Source organism: Bufo gargarizans, unplaced genomic scaffold, assembly GCF_014858855.1.
Source record: "Bufo gargarizans isolate SCDJY-AF-19 unplaced genomic scaffold, ASM1485885v1 original_scaffold_1973_pilon, whole genome shotgun sequence".
NCBI lineage: Eukaryota > Metazoa > Chordata > Amphibia > Anura > Bufonidae > Bufo > Bufo gargarizans.
The window spans coordinates 140,350-160,777 of NW_025334591.1; the positions used below are offsets into that span (position 1 = coordinate 140,350).

The following is a 20,428-nucleotide window of genomic DNA, read 5'->3' on the forward strand; positions in this document are numbered from 1 at the left end:
CAAGTCCTGCTTACCCTTTAAAATAGTGCTGACATAAAAATGTCTTTTCAACCTGAAATGGGGGTAAAAGGGGTAAATTTGTGCAAAACTTCAAGGCACAACCGGGAATTCAGCAGCAAACCGGATGTCCCAAACAAAACAGAGGCAGCTGGAAGCCTTGGTACACAGTGGCACATCATTCAACTAGGAGGCCACCGGCCGTGGGTAACTGGCAGCGAGCTTCACCAGCTCTGCCAAACTGGAGGGACAAACGGCCATTAAGGAAAGGAACAAGAGGGCAAAAGTACTCACAGCCGGGTATCGTGCTCTTCCTCAGACGATGAGTCTACATATGGCACCTGCAACAGTTGCTCCGGCAAGGACGGCCACATTTGAAATCCATCTCCTCTCATTATTTTCAGAGGAGGAGGTTTGTCCTTCACGGCCTCCCTCTCGGCCTCCGTCCTCGGGAATGGGAACCACTGTATGCCTCCTGCGATACCGAGGTCCGCCACCCAATACACCTTTTTCTTCAGGGCCTCTAGTTCGGCCTTGGAACAAGTGGTCGGATCCACCGGGAGTTCAGGGGGTCCGGACGCTGGGGGAGCACTGTCAGCTGCTGCTTGACTCTGGGCCTCGGCTCTCTCCTCGGCTCTCCGGTAACTATCCTGCCTCTCCTGCTCTTCCGCTCGTTTCACTGCAGCCGGAGGGGGGTACCGCTCTTCAAGGCCCTGCAGCACGATCGGTTCCCAGAAGACATCTGGGCTGAGGTAGGCTTGACTGTGAAGATGGGTGGACCGGCCCTTGTCCACGCTTGTGCTGGCTATCTCACCCAGGTCGGCCTTATCTTTTTCCGGATCCCAATTTTCAGCCGGCGCCCTCGGGCGAGTCACCGCGGTGGCGTAGGGGCCTCTCAAGCTCTCAGCAGGAGTGTACTCCACGATTTCCCCCATGGTGAGATTGTGGAGATGTTCTGGGAGGTAATGCCTTTTCACAGATCTCCGGTTGACATAAAAGTCCCGGCCAGTCCCCAGCTCCTGGATAAATCCATAGCCCTTGTCCTTGTCGAAGGACACCACTATCCCTCGGCGCCTTTCAAGCTGGGGCTTACCCGGGAAGGAGTCTCCCTGGATCGACTTGGCCATCTCCTCGAAGCGCTTCTTCCGGCTGGTATTCTTTGCGGCTACCGCGGCTTTCAGCTCTTCCATGATAGCCGGCCACTCTGCATGCCGGCGGCGGATCGGTGGGGACTCGGGCCGGATAATACTCAGATCCATGGCCTGGGCTCCGGAATTGACCGTCCAGCCTAAAGGATCCCACGGGCCCAGCTCCGGAAAGTCCGGTGGAGTGTCGCCCCACGCGCACGTGGTCTCATCATCACTCTCAGCAGCGCACGCCATTTCCTCTCTTTCTGATTGCTGCATCGCTTCTGCCTCCTCCCACGCACTGGGCCAGTCTATTTCCATCGGAGTCCCGCCTTCCAGGCGTAATTCTTCAAAGTACTCAGCCGCCTCGCCACTCCTCCAGGTGGGCGGCGCTCCAGGGCAGTCATCCCCTCCTTCTTCTTGGAAGGTTTCGGCGCCAAATATTCGCGCCACTGCACATCCCGATGGCGCAGTAAAAAGCCTCATGGCGCCGGCGGCCATTTTAACTGTCGGGAAGCCGCAATTCACTGCCAGCAAGCAGGATAATGAGAAATCCAGCAAAACACAGTCCACAAATACGATTTCTTTCTCTGGGGGTAGCGCAACACAGTACAGCGTCTCTGATTCCTCCCAGGCGTAATTGTAATCCACAAGTTAGGAATAAAGGTTACAGTCTTTGTAAAACGGTAGTGGAATGATTAAAGCACACAGTTCACACTTCTCTGCACTTCAGAAGTATGCGTATCCTGTTCGTGACGCCAAAAAGAGCGATGCAGTGTCCCAGGGGGTCAGTAGTGTGTGCTGGGCTTTGTAGTGCAGATTGACCACTAACCTGGGATCCACTGTCGTCTTCAATTGGGGCAAATACTGGAACAGGCAGGTATTTAACAGTTCGTGACGCCAGTGTCAGTTAAACGGTGACACGCCGTGTAAAGTATGGTGGAAGAATGAAGCAAGCACAGGATAGCCAACAAAAACTGGAACTTTTACTGAATATCAGTCAGGATAATACACGGACACTGGTAGTGCACAGTTCCATAAAAGACGGTTGGTTTTAGAAGAATAAAGATGGTTCTTGACATTACAGAAAGGCCGGTCTTAGCGATGAATTATACAGAGTGTTAATTACAGGAGATGCAGTACAGGCGGCTTGCACACTATTCCTGACTGGTCCCGCTATATGTGAATTTCTCCAAGGTCTAATGCCCTTTATCTGGCGTACCCTTGCAGCTGTCCTTATCTAGTACCTCCTCTGTTATCTTGAGTACCTCTCGCTTTATCTGATCGGCTTCTGTGGTAATCTGTGTCTTGGCTTGTGGCTCACTTATGCTGCTTCAGCTGAACGGATGGTGACTCAGGAGGGGAACCTTTTCCTTGGATCCGGAACCCGGTTACAGGGCCTTTACTACCCTCTCCTAGCCGACAGGCTTCAGGCCTGCTATGCTCTCACAGGCCCATAGCCTTGCTTTCTCTCAGACACAGGATCATTTCTGACCTCTGCTTCCCACTGTCTGACTCCTCAGCCTGCTATTACTTCCTGACTGGGCCTTATATAACCTAGGGTTCCCTAGCTCCCTCTAGTGACTCAGAGCTGGAACTACACCCTAGCCGGCCTGCAATGCACGTTTCACAGTAACAGGAAATACATAGCATGACATTATAGGATATTCTATACCAACTTCCCCATAAATACAGGGGGAACGACAGTACCCAAGTGACCCTTCAGTAGTGACGGGCAACTCGCTCCTGTACACTACACTAGTACTATTATAGATCTGACTGTGATCAGTTTTGATCACTTCCAGATACTATAAAAGTACAAATGCTGATTAGCGATACGCTAATCAGCGAATCAGTGACTGCGGTGCGGTGGGCTGGGCGCTAACCGATCCCTAAACTACCTAACCAAGGGGCCTAAACTATACTAAAACTATCAGTCAATACCAGTGAAAAAAAAAATGTGACAGTTTACCCTGATCACTTTTTTCACTTTCACTAGTGATTGACAGGGACAAGAAGGGGTGATCAAGGGGTTTATTGGGGTGATAGGGGGTGATCTGGGGCTAAGTGTAGTGTTTGGTGCTACTCACTGTGAAGCCTGCTCCTCTGCTGAGACCAACCGACGAAAAGGACCAGCAGAGGAGCAGGGAAGCCATTTAACACACCATATTTACTAATATAATGTGTTAACTGGCTTCTGAATGGAGATTTTAAAAATCGCCAGCCTGCCAGCCACGATCATTGGCTGGCAGGCTGGTGACGTGACCCCCCTCTAACTTCTGCCGGCCCGCGATGCGCATGCGCGGGCCGGCTAAGCGCGTCATCGCGCGTCTCGCGAGATGACGCGTATATGCGTGTGACTGTTTGCAGAGCTGCCGTCTCCGGACCGCGATCCTGCGTTAGGCGGTCCGGAGGCGGTTAAATGATAATAGCTAATAATACTAAAAAAAAGTTTAAAAGAACTTCAAAAAGCATACATGCAATTTTAATGATTTTTTTAAATTAAACAAACTATGATTTTTAAACAATGTAAACATGATTTTTTTTTCTCCCAGCATTTTCTCCCCGAAAAAGCAAAATAAAATCTTAGGTACTCGAAGGCTACTTTCACACTTGCGGCAGAGTGATCTGGCAAGCAGTTCCGTCGTCGGAACTGCCTGCCGGATCCGTCAATCTGCATGAAAACAGACAGCATTTGTAGACGGATCCGGATGCGGATCCGTCTTACAAATGCATTGCAAGAACGGATCTGTCACTCCAGATTTCATCCGGAGATGATGCGCAGACCAGAAGGACGGTTCCGGCATTGTGGTATTTTTAATGCCGGATCCAGCACTAATACCTGTAAATAATGATAATGATCCGGCATTCCGGCAACTGATCCAGAATTTTGGACAGAGATAATACCGCAGCATGCTGCGGTATTTCCTCCATCCAAAACGCCGTTCAGTGACTGAACTGAAGACGTTCCGATGCATCCTGAACGGATTACTCTCCATTCAGAATGCATGGGGATAAAACTGATCAGTTCTTTTCCGGTATAGAGCCCCTGTGACGGAACTCTATGCCGGAAAAGAAAAACGCTAGTGTGAAAGTACCCTAAAACTGTGCAAAAACATACAAATACAAGGCGTCATACAGCCAAATTAATGAAAATCTAAAAGGAAAATTGCTTTGGAGGCAAAAACAAAAAATTCTTCACATTTCAGGAAAAGATGGGACAGATGTATGATAATGACTACCATCAGCAGATGATAATACTTTCTGGTTCTGGATTCATTCTTATGGCTCAGTCATACGATCTTTTTAGATCTAAAAAAAAAAAAAAGACCAAAAAGGAAGTTTAGACATAAATTCTCTCTTTTCACTCGTAATAAGCAGTTTGCAGATATCATATGCATCTTTGGGGCTATATGTGAGGGACTATTTTCTATGCAGAGAAGGAAGGGGTTAACAAAAGATAATGGCAATGTATTCTGGGAGATACAGGCAGTGGCGTACGTGCAATAGGTCATGCAACTTCCATGGGGCCCTGCACAGAACTTGTTTCTCTCTTCCCGGATGAAAACACAGCATTTTCATTTAGCCACCACTAGGGGGAGCTCAATGCAAATAGTTTATTAAAGCTCCCATGGTCGTTGGTATTAATTCCTATTCACTGTGCTCCCCCTAGTGGCGGTTGCAGCCAGCCAGCTTTGTAATAGAAGAGAAGCAGGAGATTTATCAATGTATTTTTGCCAGTTTTCTGGTGTAAATACATTGAGAAATATGAGTGCCATATATTTGAAGCACCTGCTTCATTTTTTTCTGACATAAAAGTCAGATAAAGTGGGTCAGACCAAAGGGAACTTTTTTGTGAGCTGGTATTTAATTAAAATTTCTTCCACTTGAAAAAATAAAATAAAAATTACATTTGTCAGAAATCTGGAGTGTTGCACATGTTCTGTATTGCCTAGAAGTGACTGATGCACATACACTGGGAAACTAGGTGCAGGGGGGCCCATACTAAGTTTTGCTATGGGGCCCTATGAGATCTGCGTACGACACTGGGTGCAGGTGCTTTTTTTCATGTGGGCTTCTGCCCACTCACAGAAAGTGAAGAAAGTCATATAAGATATGCAGATAGGTGAGTAAAAGAAAGAGTTTTGAATTCATGGAATAATTTGTGTAATGATGTGGCAATACTTCCAAAAAATACCAAGGGCCATCTAGTGGTAGAAATATGAATTGCAAATGTATTTTTTTATTTTCTTTTAAACATTACACACATATCCTAGCAATTAATGACTAAAGAAGATGACTTACAGTCCTTTGATTGTATCTATATTTATTTTTTTGTAGGTTGGAATATGATTTACCTCCTGAATTTCGCATACTGGAGTTTCGGAGTCTTTTAAAAGGGATGTACTTTTCTACTAATAAAAATCAGTACTTTTTTGTTATCTCTTTTTATTTTCTTTGATTGTAGTTTTTGTTTGATATGTGCTTGATTATAAGAGAGGTTGTTTCGTTTTTGATGGTGAAGGATCAGATAAAGGTCTACTGACTTCTATGGGAGCGTGAGCATGCACAGCAGTCACTGCGCAGGTCGAGGTAGGAGGAGCTAAACTCTCTCCCCTTCATCTATTATCAGTGATGTCATCCTGTATTAAACTTTCCTGTTTGAGCTCTAGTAAAGCTGTCTAAAACACTATTCCTCCCAGTCTCCCCATCATATACACACCCAGTTGTGATTAATTCACTGCCAGACACCTCTCTTTTGTGAACAAAAGGATTGGGCATGTTGAAATCTAACAGCCTGATCCTCACTCTTCATGGCATCTGCCATTGGGGGAAAGCGAAGACATCCTTACACACACTAAAAGTTTTTTTATCGTTGGGGGCCTATTGGGCAGCCCCATACCCGGTTGGACCTTCAGAGGAAAGCATAATGACACAGCAGAAACAATAGAAAGCATAGAGTTAAACTGTTGTTACTGAGCAGGAGTCTTGACCAATCACAGCCAATCTTACACTCAGCCTGTGTGGGAAATTCCCCTAGCTGGAATCATTATACACCAGAGGAGAGGAACTGAACAGACATTTACTCCACTAAGAGCTGTGTTTAATGGAAGCAAGAGGCCAAAATAGGTATTTAGAACAGTTATATAATGTTACTATTGTTATTGTAGTAATTAGAACTGTATACTGAACCAGTTGTGTGTTTACTTACAGTTCCACCAAACCACAAATTGCAAACTGTAAACTGCAAACTGCTCATACCAGATCACAATCAATTGTATAGAGCAAACTGCAAACCAAGTTGAGCAAGTAGAACTATTGGTTAACCTCAGATATACCTCTCAGAGAGATCATAAAGTGCTTAAATAACTTAAAGTGACAGTACAGATACTGAAGAGAGAACCACCATTTTATATTGAATGACCAGATTGAACAGTTGAACCACCATCTTATGCATACCACCATTTGTGATACTTTATTTTGTACATGGACTATCTGCTGCGCAGGCGGCAGAGTTATATATGAAGAAAAGTTGAAGTTAATAAAGAAGTTATTTCAAGCGTTTGGTGTGCTCTTTAAACCTACTGTTTCCATAGAACGGCGCTAGAGGAATTACAGAGTAATAGACAGTCTGGTTAGATTAAAAAGTTAGAGATATCAAAATTCTTCTAATGCCACAGCGCAAAAGGCACTTCTGCTGCGCCTGCCACACCTTGTCATGTGACCCATTGACATGCTGCAAAGTGAATGTGTCACCACTCGCGAGGAGCGAAGGAGCTGGATCCCAACAATGAGGAACATATGAGTCCAGGGAGGGGGGGTTTGGAGTCTGTCCAAAAGGAGCCCTGAAGAAGGAAAACCCCTTAAATTGCCATCTGGTTCCACTAAAATCTACTAGCTTGGCTGACATTTATCTAATGCACTGCTAGCTTAACGCATCCTTCTCCTCCACCACTGGGTGATACATGGTGGGTACAGCCATCCAGCCAATTGTCCTACCTGACCTCCATTACCTGGGTCTGGATTGTCTGACTACACTTCTGGTTACTCCACAATACCAAATTACTTTAAGGGGTTGTGCCATAAATTACTTTTCACTGTAAATTTTATTTTTAGGTTCTCTAGCTCTCTTTCATCATTGGATTTTTTTTCCAATTTTTTTTTATTCACCTCATTTGCAGTTTTCTCTTATTCCCCATGCTTGAATCCTACTTCCTGGTTTGTCATGTGTCAGCTGTCCCTTAGGGCAGTGAGATGTGTAACACTAACCGGTTCATTTTTTATATGCACATTGTAATGCTTGTAGATAGGGACAGACACGGACAGTGAGCCCTTACCTGGAACCCAGGCCACTTTCCCTAACTACTGAGGTAGCAAGACTGCAACTGGTTGATGGTCCCTATGGTACTAAGGTGCAGAAACAGACAAGCACCAAGAGACAAAAACACCACAAAGGTATGGTCATACGAAAATGGGTTAGAACCAGGCAGACAATGCAGTACAAATCAAGTGAGACAGAGAGTGGTTAAAAGACAAGCCGAGGTCAAAAGCACAAACAAATCCAAGAACCAGGAACCTAGCTAGTGAGCCCAAACAAGACTATTACTCGCAAAGGTATATGGCCAGGAAGGGGTTTAGATAGAGCACCGAGTCGCAGGATCAGACCCTGATAGTCCATGTCTTGGCGCTCCATTAGCCAGAACACTAGCACATAGGAATAGAGCAGCTGAGCAATCAGCCCACTGCTAGTCTCCTCCAGCACATGCCCCCCGTGGGGAGAAAGAGCATTGCATCCTGATGCTATGGATGCTGTCGCGTCACCAGGCGGCATGGCATAGCAGTGTGTCTCTCACAGCTGGAGCTCTTGCTGCTGGAGCTCGGACATATTGCTCTATCTGTGTTTGTCTGTATCCATCCATAACTGATACTGTGACGGACATTGCACATAGAGGAATGGTCAATGAAGGGAAGTAAAAGAAGCAATGTGAGCATATGCATCCTGTATTACAAGACTTTACTGCAGGACATAACCAACATCAATGGATCAAAACTGATATGACAGGATGCAATGGTAGCTAAGAACTTTACAATAAGACAGTTTAATAAACAATAGTACTTGGGTAAAGTAATATAACAGGAGTATCTGTTAGTCAGGATACATTTATATTACTGGCCCCAATAACTCCCTGACCAATGTTCAGGGGCGGACTTGGAACTTAATAGGGCCCAAATTGATGGAAGGCAGGGCCAGCAATACCATATTGTGGCACATTATACCGCCCCAACAGAGCCAAATACCACAGTCCATCAGAAAATACTCCCGCCAGCAGCACAAAATACATCCTCAAAAACTTCCACTGGCCGGCTGTGAGAAGGGTCCAGGCGGCCCCCTGGGCATCGCCCACCGGGAAATTTCCCTGTGAGGTCTATGGCCAATCCGCCCCTGCCAGTGTTACCAACTCTACCTACAAGTACCTGCATCATCACCTCCAGATAACTGCTCCCAGGAGCAAAGGAATTCCAGCAAAAGAGGTCAGGTGAGAAGAGTCCGGTATGGGGTCTGTTTTTGTTTAAGCGGTATGGCCTGGCCTAGGGTCTTTATTTTGCTGCTTGGTATGGATTTATGGTTTCTATGATTTTCATGGGGGTCTGATCTGTGGTCCAGGGGGAGGTCTGTGTTTGTATAGGGAGTCTGGCCTGGTGTCTTGCTTTATTTAGAAGGGAGTCTGGCCTGGTGTCTTGCTTTATTTAGAAGTCTGGTCTGTATTAACGAGGTCTATATTTTTGAAAAAGTACGTACTGTGGTCTATTTGGAAGTATGTATTTGTTTAGGAGTCAGATATGGGGTCTGTGTTGTTTAGGGGACCTGGTCTGTTTAATTGCAGAGTCTAGTCTGGGGTATGTGTTTATTTGTTTGTGGCCTATATTTTTAGAGAAGCTGGACTGGGGTATGTATTGTTTAGGGGGCCTGTTTACCAAGCGTCTCTGGTCTGGGGGTCTGTGTTTGTTGGTGGTCTTCATTTTTTAGAGCAGCTGTACTAGGGTCTTTATTTAGCAGCCTGGTTTCTATTTAGGGGGTGTACATTTCTGAGGGGGTCTGGTCTGCAGTCTAGTTGTTTTTATGTGTTTGTTTAGGGGGTCTGGTCTAGAGTCTTTATTTACTGGTCTGGTGTGAATTTAGGGGAATCTGTATTTTTGAGAAGGTATGATCTGAGGTCTATTTAGAGGTCTAGAATTTTAAGGTCTAAGGTCTACTCTGGGGTCTTTATTTAATGTATCTGGTTTTGATCTGTATTAAGAGGGTCTGGTCTGGGGTCTGTATTTGTTTAGGGAACTTGTCTGAGGTTTGTATTTGTTTTCCTTAGCCACCTGTAGGGGGAGCTCACTATATGAATTTCTGCAGCTAGTATTCAACTCAAAGTAACTCATAAATCTAGGTGTCATCTGCTGGCATCTGTAAAGGCAGTGTCACTGCGCAGGGGCTGCAGTTCAGATTATGGGCCCCATAGCAGATGTAGGTGCACCACTGAGTTGGGCACTCTGCATAGAAATTACGGTAATATAATAGAAATATAACAGCAGGGACAATGGCAAAAACATATCATGTCTGATCTACAGTACATTGCAATACTTACCAAAGCCATTACAATTTAAATAACCATGATGCCAATACCATGGCAAACGCCGATCCCAGATTGCCAGTGTGACTGCTTTTCCCGTGATTCTGAGGAGGACAAAATGTTATATATATATATATATATAGTGATAGGTTATAAAACGCTATAATTTATCACCAGATGATAAGAGAACAGGACTCATGGTCTGTGTCCGAAGTAAATTGCATCATGTGCTGTCAGATGGCGTTGCTTTGTGTTAACAGGAAACACCTGGAGGTCAAAACATGGAAACCATGGGCTTCGAGGGGAGAAATATGAGACTGTGGAGAAAATTATGAATGCAAAGAAAAAAAAATGAAGACATTTTACAGTTTGTATCTCTTATATATCTCCAATTTTGAAGACTAAAAGAAAGGGCTTCATAGAGCAGGGATTTTTATAGCAATGATTAAAGGGCATCTGTCAGCAGTTTTATACCTATGACACTGGCTGACATGTTACATGTGCACTTGGCAGCTGAAGACATCTGTGTTAGCCCCATGTTTATATGTGCCCGCATTGCTGAGAAAAATTATGGTTTAATATATGCAAATGAGCCTCTAGGAGCAACGGGGGCGTAGTCATTACTCCTAGAAGATCTGCTCTCTCTGCTGCTGCGCCCTCACCACTTTGATTGACAGGGCCAGGCAGTAAAAACGTCATCACTCCTGCCTAACCCTGTCAATCAAAGTGGGGAGGACGCAGCAGTTGCAGAGAGAGGAGAGCAACTAGGTGTAATGGTAACGCCCCCGTTGCTCCTAGAGGCTCATTTGCATATATTAAAACTTCATTTTTCTCAGCAATGCGGGCACATATAAACATGGGGCCAACGCAGATGCCTTCAGCTGCCAAGTGCACATGTAACAGTTCAGCCGGTGTCATAGGTACAAAACTGCTGACAGATGCCTTTTAAATTGGGCTCCATCAGTCCTATAGAAGTGAATGGATTGGTGGACTGATATGCACAAGACAGCTCCTTTCAGAGAAGGGACATGTAGACCTCTCATTTTCACAGGGGATGGAGGAGAGTGGTCCTGGCCATCTGTAATTTTACGCATACTCCACCTTTTTGGGGCGTTCCAGGTGGGACCGACTGACAGCCTGTCATTTTTAATATATTTTTCTACATTTTGGTAAGTTCACTCTTATCATGTGGGAGTTGGTCTGTGTGGGATATTTAGCAATCAATTGGGTATTACTTGGCGAGGTATATAATAATAATATTTTTATTTTTTTTGGGGGGGGGGGGCAGATTATGAACTTGTAATTTTAATAGTATAAGTGTGTTGGCGATTTTATTAATTTTACTTTGCATTTAGCACTTTATTGCTGGGGAGGGGGGAGGTCATAGGTCCTGACATTTGTCATGGGTTTTACATCACTCATACCCCAACATATATTACTTTTTACACGGTCTGTTATTAAGGTTAGTAGCTATTTAAGGGTTTTTTGATCTGGTCAAGGCACATTCCCCTTACCATTAGCCCATAATTGGGGTTTGGTTGTGGAGACTGTGTCTTACCCACCATGCACTTTATTGATTGATAGTCATGTTTTACCATACAATTTTTTCACAGGATAGCACACATAGATTTTTGAGCACTTGCACAAATTTTATTTATTTATTTTTTTATATATATTTTTTTACATATACACTTAGTATATACATATGTGTTTATATAGTCACTATACACATATATACACGCAACACAGGGTTTAGATATAATATTTATTATATATATATACACTGTATATATTTTTATTTTATTATTAATCAAGATATTATGGTGTGCACTGCAGTTTTGTTATTTTATGAGTTTTATATAATTGAGATGATAATACTGTAGTGCACATTGAGTATTATGCCTGCCCAGTGCATATTTAATTATGTGGTACATACCATGGATTATTCCCTTATTATATATCTTAGAATCAGTGTGAAAAGATTATATGGACTATGTATTTATAACTACATTTCCTTATGACAATCATGTAATTACTGTGTTGCGCTCCGTGATGTCATTGTATGCGCTTGGGATGGCGTGGATGCGCTGAACGGTGGAGATGCCACTGCTTGCTCTCAGGTGACTCCCTCTATTCATATCCCTGGTTTTTAATCATACGATTACCTCCAGACGAAGCCGATAGAGGTAAAACGCGCGTCGAGGTGTCAGCGCTCGGGGCAGGACTTTTTCCACTTGTGGTGCATCATGTCACAGGGTATGTTCCTTATATGTATATGAATACCTTTGAGTTACAACTGTTTAGGGTTTGACTCAGGCCTCCTGGCATGATTGTGGTGGCTAGTGATGAACCATTTTGTGTTTATACCTGTGCCGTTATTTGTTAATTGGAGATTTTACTTTATGATATTATACACATGCTCAGGGTATACTTTCCGTGCATGTGGGGGCATATGTTTACATGAAGTGGTTCATTACTTTACATAACGCACATGCATGAGAGGACAGACATCTGTAGGGAGTGTATCCTTTAAATATTTGTAATCTACTGTTGAAGATATAGATCACCCTGTGTACCTGCCCTTTGCTATGTTCCCTGCATCCTTTTCCATCTCTGCCAACTGATCAGATATTTATATTTTGTATATAATATTTTCATATAATTTTTAATATTTATGTGTCCCATTGGCTTTTTCTCTTTTTTGGTGTTTGAGTTCAGATTTACAGGTGAAACTCGAAAAATTTGAATATCTTCTAAAAGTCCATTTATTTCAGTAATGCAAATTAAAAGGAATTGCATTAATGCAGATTAAAATTAGAATTTTGTGAAAAGGTTCTATATTCTAGGCTCAAAGTGTCGCCCTCTAGTCAGCTAATTAATCCATATCCCCTGAGCAAAGGGGACCTCAAAATTGTGACTTTGGGGTTTCATAAGCTGTAAGCCATAATCATCCAATTTATAACAAAGAAAGGCTTGAAATATCTCGCTTTGCCTGTAATGAGTCTCATATGTTAGTTTCACGTTTAAAGTTGCATTACTGAAAAAAAGAACTTTGCACGATATTCAAATCTTTCGAGTTTCACCTGTATGGTATCTATGGGCGTGATTTATTTAGTATAGGATAGGGAGGTGTTTTGTAGGTTTTGTCATCTGTAATTTATCACCTATCTTCGGGATAACCCCATCAAACACAATCATAAAGTGGTCAATGGCAGTGTAGCACTTACTTTCACGTTAAGAATAGTCGGCTTTCCATGTAGGCTGTCTTCTGCTATGTTCTTTGCTCTTCCTTTGCATTGGTATGAATCAATATCACTTATATTCACATTCTTCAACGTCAGGGTGAGAGACAAAATAGTACCAGAGATATCTAATCGACTGCGGTACTCTCCGGGGATCACAGAAAGAGATGCGATTTTCTTGCTTCCGTTATTAAGAATCACGTTGGTTGAGGATTCATCCGGAGAAGGGCAGTCAATTTGGTTTGTTTTATGAACTCCCTCTAGAACAGAAATAAAGTACTTCATTAAAATAAACTTACATTTATAGCAGTGGTCTGCACCCTGTGGTTTACCAGCTCATGCCAGGCCAAGCTGGGAGTTGTAGTTTTGTAACAGCTGGAGAGCCACAGGTTAGTGACCACCGAATTATATCATTACAATGCAGAGTAGCTTTACAAATACTGGATTGATCTTGAAATGCGTGACTTCTTATGGTCCGTTCGCATCCAAATTGATGCTAGTTTCCTATAAGCAGGGGCGGACTGGGAACGTAAAGTGGCCCTGGAGAACAACTGAAACATGGCCCCATGTTGTAGGTGGGTACAAATTGACAACCTATTTAAGCAGGGACAACAGACGTAGGGGGGGATCAGCACAGGGGTGCACCTAGCCTTTCTGCTGCTTGAGGCGCCCTTCCCTCCTCAATGCTAATTTTATAACCTAACCCCTTTAGCCCATGGCCCTTCCGTTGCCCCCCTCTGACCCCTACCTGGTGCTGCCTAAGGCGATCACCTGGCCTCATTGGTGGTGCACCCCTGGATCAGCAATACTGTAGGGCAGACCATATTATCACCCCAGCACAACCAAATACTACAGTACTGCACAAGATACTGCCACCGACACCACAGTATGAAACTGTATTATCGTCCAGAGGTTGGTAATACAGTTGACTTCAGGAGGGCACCTACGGCGGCTGGCCAGGTGCATAAAGGTCTGATGCTCCTACAGTTAATTAATGCATCCAATTTTTATGTACCTAGGATGGTGGCCATAAGGAGGGCTTGGGTGGCCACCTGGGCATTGGCCCACTAGAAGATTTCCCTGTAGGGTCTATGGCCAGTCCACCCTTGCCTGTAAGCTGTCATACTGTGTGACTAGCACCTCACCACAACCATATCTTAGTTGAGCTTTGACTGGATGGATAACAATAGAATATTTACTATAATTGCTAAAAATCTCTTTGTCCTACGTACCTGAAAGCTTCAAGGCGTTCATTTCTGAAGAAAGCAGAAAAGAATTAGTGCATTTCATAGTCTGACTCATTACAATACCTCCAACTCTCTCTAATCTACAACTGTCAATTATAAAGGTAAATTCCTACCCTGTATATACTATGCTATGTTCTGCCTGGCTGGCTCGCCAACATTATAGTATGTTCTTTAAGGAGGATGGACAGTGTTCTAGAGAAAATGTCTAAAGGGATCACTTCTCATGTTGGCTCTTACTATCCCACACCCCCTTTTTGGGTTAAGAGTAGCTAATACTTTTTTACCCACCTACAACTACTGCTACTCCTCATCCTATGCAATAGACAAAGTAGAGAAAATAGAGAAGCCTCTACAGTTTTTTACTCCTTTGTATGCTTATAATGCAGAACCTGTGAACAAGGACAGCCAGGTTCTAGTTTCTCTACCTATTGGTGATATCAGAGCTAGACCCCAATGATTTTTGTACACAAGGCAGCTTCATGGCAGCCTCCATTGTATGTATGGCCTAGGCCAGTGATGGCGAACCTTTTAGACACAGAGTGCCCAAACTGCAACTCAAAACCCGCTTATTTATTGCAAAGTGCCAACATGGCAATTTAACCTGAATACTGAAAAATATCGGCCAATTTAAGCTTTGAAAGCGTGGTTTAATACGGGCCCCAGTAAAATGAATGCCCCCGTTGGCGCCCCTAGTATTAAAAATGTCCCATTAGTGGCCACCTGTATTAATAATGCCCCAGTAGTGGCCTCCAGTATTAATAAGGCCCCAGTAGTGGCCTCCAGTATTAATAAGGCCCCAGTAGTGGCTCCCAGTATTAATAAGGCCCAGTAGTGGCCCCCAGTATTAATAAGCCCCCCATTAGTGGCCCCTAGTATTAATAAGGGCCCCAGTAGTGGCCCTCAGTATTATTAATGCCCCAGTAGTCTCCCCCAGTGTTATGAAGGTCCCATTAGTAGCCCCCAGTATTAATAAGGCCCCCATTTTGAACACTTGCAGGGCATACTTGCTGCTAACTGGAAGCTCAGCACAGGACCTGCGCTCCAGCGTGATGATGTTTCGCAGATCCTGTTGCTTCCAGTCAATGCTGCGAAATGTCATCATGCTGGAGCGCAGGTCCTGTCCTGCGCATCCAATGAGCAGCGAGCGTTCCCCGTTGCATGAACAAATGGATGAGATGAGTATTATTTTTTTCCCAAAAAAATAAGAATGAATCTGGATCGCACATCGTCATACTATGCTTTGATCTAATACCTGCTTCTCAGCATAATAACATTGCTTCACAGCGAAATTGATCGTATACCGCCCCCTATGTTTCAAGCTATACATGAGGTATTATTATACATTTTGATCAAAAAGCATAGGCCCACTCACCACAACAAGGTTGCCTCCTCAAGTGGGAACCTACTCTAAATTTGTTGCGGCACTGCACAGTAACCACCGGCACCGTAGCACCGCACAAGCAGGTGGTGGGACCCAGCAGCCAAACAGCACCCCTACTGCCTGGCAAAGCCACCATGGCACAGGGCCCCACCAACCCACCAGCACAGTACCAAAGCAACAATGGCCGCTGCGCAGCACCGCACCATGTGAACAATTGTCAAAGCTCACCTTATTATATGCTCTTATGAACTCCAACTGAGAGCTGGTAGGAATTTGTGAACCCTTATGCAGACTCCTGCTATTCATTCTTATTTTTGGATATATTTTTGTAGAATCTGTCCCTTTTTTCCTTACTCTGGTATCAGCAATCCTCCCCATTCGGCCCAGGTGATTTTAATTAGCATGCAACATAGCGGGCGGTATACTATCAATTGCGCTGCGAAGCTATGTTAATAATGCTGAGAAGCAGTTATTAGATCAAAGCATAGTATGAGTATGTGCGATCCAGATTCATTCTTATTTTTCGATGTAATTTTTTTTAACACAAGCAAAAGAGGCTGCACATTGGAAGCGCTCATTAGTAATAGTGCACATGTGGCAACCCTACGCAGGGTCCACTCCACAGAGAACCGCATGAGAGGGCTCCGAGTGCGCCCTCTGGCACGCGAGCCATAGGTTCGCCACCACTTCCCTAGGCATGTAGCTTGTTACATACAATATATTCTCTCCCCAATGGTAAAGATCAGAAAAAGATCCAATCTCCCACGTCACCTGGCAAATATCAGCTCTGTCTTAGTGAAACACATCTGATGACATCACCCAACATTGCTTGCCCAACCACTCCGTTATGAAGAAGTTGATCCAGAAGAGACGGTGAGAATTCATTTTTTTCCCTAGACACCTACCATTGTCTTTAAATTTTGGTGGTGGAGGCAGAGCCACTGTCTAGTTAGGAGACTGGGAAGATGTTTAAACATCAGGGAGGTCCCTGGGCAACTATCTGATTGAGGTCGCCATGCCACTTCTGGGACAAGATCCTGCCTGTCCATTCTTATTGCCACATATAAGTAGTGACTGGATATATACAGTACAGACCAAAAGTTTGGACACACCTTCTCATTCAAAGAGTTTTCTTTATTTTCATGACTATGAAGGCATCAGAACTATGAATTAGCACATGTGGAATTATAAACATAACAAAAAAGTGTGAAACAACTGAAAATATGTCATATTCTAGGTTCTTCAAAGTAGCCACCTTTTGCTTTGATTACTACTTTGCACACTCTTGGCATTCTCTTGATGAGCTTCAAGAGGTAGTCACCTGAAATGGTCTTCCAACAGTCTTGAAGGAGTTCCCAGAGATGCTTAGCACTTGTTGGCCCTTTTGCCTTCACATGGTTTGGGGTCCAGCTCACCTCAAACCATCTCGATTGGGTTCAGGTTCGGTGACTGTGGAGGCCAGGTCATCTGGCGCTGCACCCCATCACTCTCCTTCATGGTCAAATAGCCCTTACTTTCAAAGTTTTCCCAAATTTTCGGACTGACTGACCTTCATTCCTTAAAGTAATGATAGCCACTTGTTTTTCTTTACTTAGCTGCTTTTTTCTTGCCATAATACAAATTCTAACAGTCTATTCAGTAGGACTATCAGCTGTGTATCCACCTGACTTCTCCTCAACTCAACTGATGGTCCCAACCCCAGTTATAAGGCAAGAAATCCCACTTATTAAATCTGACAGGGCACACCTGTGAAGTGAAAACAATTTCAGATGACTACTTCTTGAAGCTCATCAAGAGAATGCCAAGAGTGTGCAAAGCAGTCATCAAAGCAAAAGGTTGCTACTTTGAAGAACCTAGAATATGACATATTTTCAGTTGTTTCACACTTTTTTGTTATGTATATAATTCCACATGTGTTAATTCATAGTTTTGATGCCTTCAGTGTGAATCTACAATCTTCATAGTCATGAAAATAAAGAAAACTCTTTGAATGAGAAGGTGTGTCCAAACTTTTGGTCTGTACTGTATATCTGGACCTCTCCACTGCCATCTATAGAAGGTGCAACCAGCAACCCCCTTAGACTTCAATGGAGAACACCTCTGCATCTTTTCTTGACTTCATAGTATCACCAGATGACCATAAGGAGACCCATTTTCCTTGAAAGGTGTGGTTCCCAGAGATAACCAGTATATACATGACCCATATAAAGAGCGGGTTGTCTCTGTTTTTATCACAAAATATAAAATCTCCTCATTAACATTCATATCCATTCTTTTACCTGTCTTGGCAGTACATATATATGAATCCGTATGTTCTCCATCATCTAAAATCCATTTGAATTCACCAAAGGTGCCAGAAAATCTAATCTTGGAGGAAATGTCACTAGTCTGTATTGTCAAATTGAGAAGATTTTCCTTGTTCTTCCAAAACTGCATTTCTCTGATGTCAATATTCTTTTCAATGGAGCACGTGATGGTAGCAGACTGACCGACTCTTAGGGTTATTTCACTCGGCGTTTGTGTTAGGGATGTATCTGACGTCACTGCAATATCAATAAGATAACATGAGAGAATTCTATGTGCAATACCTTATTTCTCCTGTAGTAGTGCTCTAGGGAACACTTCATCACAGACTACAGCTGATTCATCGGGATCCCAGGACACCCTGTGATTAACTAACCTTTCAAATTTAAAGCCTAAGAGAGCAAAACTAACCCTAAAATGTTTTTCAATTATATAAATGGTAAAAGGTATAAATCTGAAGGTGTTGGCCCTCTACAGAGTAATGAGGGGGGAGTTGAAGAGAGCGATGAGGAGAAAGCAGTTATTAAATATTTTTTTCTCCACTGTATTCACTGAAGAAAATAAACTGTCAGATGCACTGCAGAATGTTAAAGTTAATTTCTCATTAAAAGTGCCCTGTCTGACCCAGGAAGAAGTACGGCGGCGTCCTAAAAATATTAAAATAGACAAATTGCCAGGACCAGATGGCATACACCCTTGTATCCTAAGAGAATTAATTATGTCATAGCCAGACCATTATTTCTGATATTTAAAGGGGTTGTCCAAGTTATATTTATTGATGACCTATCCTCAGGATGGTGGCTTTATGCTATCCAGACAAACGACATAGGTTCTCCTTTTTACTGTATCCTTATCCGTGATTGAGGCCTGCCCCTGGTTTTACTTTGTGGCCCTTTAAATATTACAGCAGTCACATGTGCCTCTATTTAATTCAAGTGTATTTTCACTCTCCACCACAATGTGGCGCACTTTCCCTGCCAGGTGCTAGATCACGAGCGTTACTTCCTGTGTACTTGAATTTTCACTTTCATTTCTGGCTTATATGCATTTTGTATTTTTGTGGTGTAGACCTGTCCACAGGGGTGTACACAGGAATCATTGGGACCCTGCAGCAAAGCTTAGAATAGGTCTTATACCGACTGAGAGCTCTGACTAATGTGCTATGCCTGTATTAAAGTTTATGCCCCCCTTCCAATTTTAGGTCCAATATGCTAATGCTATGCTGATTCATTTCATGATATATTTCCAGGGGCGGACTGGGAACTTAACGTGGCCCTGGAAAAAAGCTAACAGTGGCCCATGTTGTAGGTAGGCCCAAAATGAGAGAAGGTGGGGGCAACACAAGTAGGGGGGTCAGCAATACTATAACGCAAAATACCATCCCAGCAGAACCATATACCACAGTGTAGTGCAATATATTGCCCCAAAAGCTGTCCCTCTGTGGTGGCCATCAGTAGGTATCATTTTTTGTCCTCCTCCTCCAGTTGTTTCTGTTTAAGATATTGGACAGGGGGCTTACGAGGTGAGATGCAGGCCACAGCAGTTGAATTCAGGAGGCCATCTGTGGTCGCTCGCTAGGTGCATGAGTACCTCAACTCTCACAGTGTTAATTACCGCTGAGAGCCTATTATGTACCCGGCCAATGGCAGAGTGTATGGCTTGGGTGGCCCTCTGGGCATTGGCCCACTGGGAAATTTCCCTGTAAGGTCTATGGCCAATCCGCCCCAGTATATTTCTTTAGGGGGTTATTTTTTTTTCCTATAGTGTTGACTATGGTTTCAAACAACCACACCATCTGCCCTTCAGTTTGTGACTCCTAAGTCCACACAGGAGAGGGGCATCATTGTATACTACTGACCTGTAAGGGGTATAAGTAGAATAATGGCAGTCCCCCTGGAAGACAATATTCACTTGCGCATACTAACGTTATTACTGTTGCAATGCTGCCATCTAGTGGTGAAGCTTTGCAATAACTCTTACATACTGAGTGGAGAGGAATCCTGGGATGTGCAGTACCCCAGTACAGGGAGTATCTGCAAATCATGGTTTGTAATGTTATGTTATGTACTGTCATTTAAAGGGAATCTGTCACCTGGATTTATCATTTTAAGCTGTCACCATTGCCATGTTCAATAAACTACCTTATTTCCTGCAGTGGTCTTCTTTCTTCATTTCGTGTTGTCTTTCTTTTTTTCTGTTATGCAAAAGAACCTCCAAGGTGCCCAGAGGGGCGTTTTTTTTCCCATCTCTGGAGCCCAGTAATGCCCCTCTGCAATGTACAGCCCGCCTTAATTTGAAACCCAAGCACGCCTCCTGATCCAGAAATATCATCCCATAGCCAAGGCAAACGGCGCTGCCCTATCCACTACATCATCTTTAACCTTCCAGATAAGCCCCGTTATTCTTCATGTCTGCCGCTGAAAATCTGGCGCAGGCCCAGACTGCCTGCGCCTGCGCGATCATAAAACTCCTGAGGGCAACAGCCTCAAAATTGTCACTGGGCCTGCGC

At 43.7% G+C, this 20,428-nt stretch overlaps 1 protein-coding gene across 2 annotated transcripts in view; it reads right to left on the reverse strand.

Moving 5' to 3' along the window:
- Positions 1-4,113: 4,113 nt before the first annotated feature.
- LOC122923838 overlaps positions 4,114-20,428 on the reverse strand; it is a 41,915-nt gene continuing 25,600 nt past the window's right edge. For both annotated transcript variants that reach the window (XM_044274679.1, XM_044274680.1), the window contains exons 3-7: positions 17,895-18,158; positions 14,220-14,243; positions 12,973-13,247; positions 9,761-9,849; positions 4,114-4,436 (exon numbers count right to left, since the gene is read on the reverse strand). In XM_044274679.1, coding sequence (XP_044130614.1) covers positions 9,769-9,849; positions 12,973-13,247; positions 14,220-14,243; positions 17,895-18,158 — 644 coding nt within the window. In that variant the 3' untranslated portion in view covers positions 4,114-4,436; positions 9,761-9,768. The remainder of the gene's footprint in view (positions 4,437-9,760; positions 9,850-12,972; positions 13,248-14,219; positions 14,244-17,894; positions 18,159-20,428) is intronic.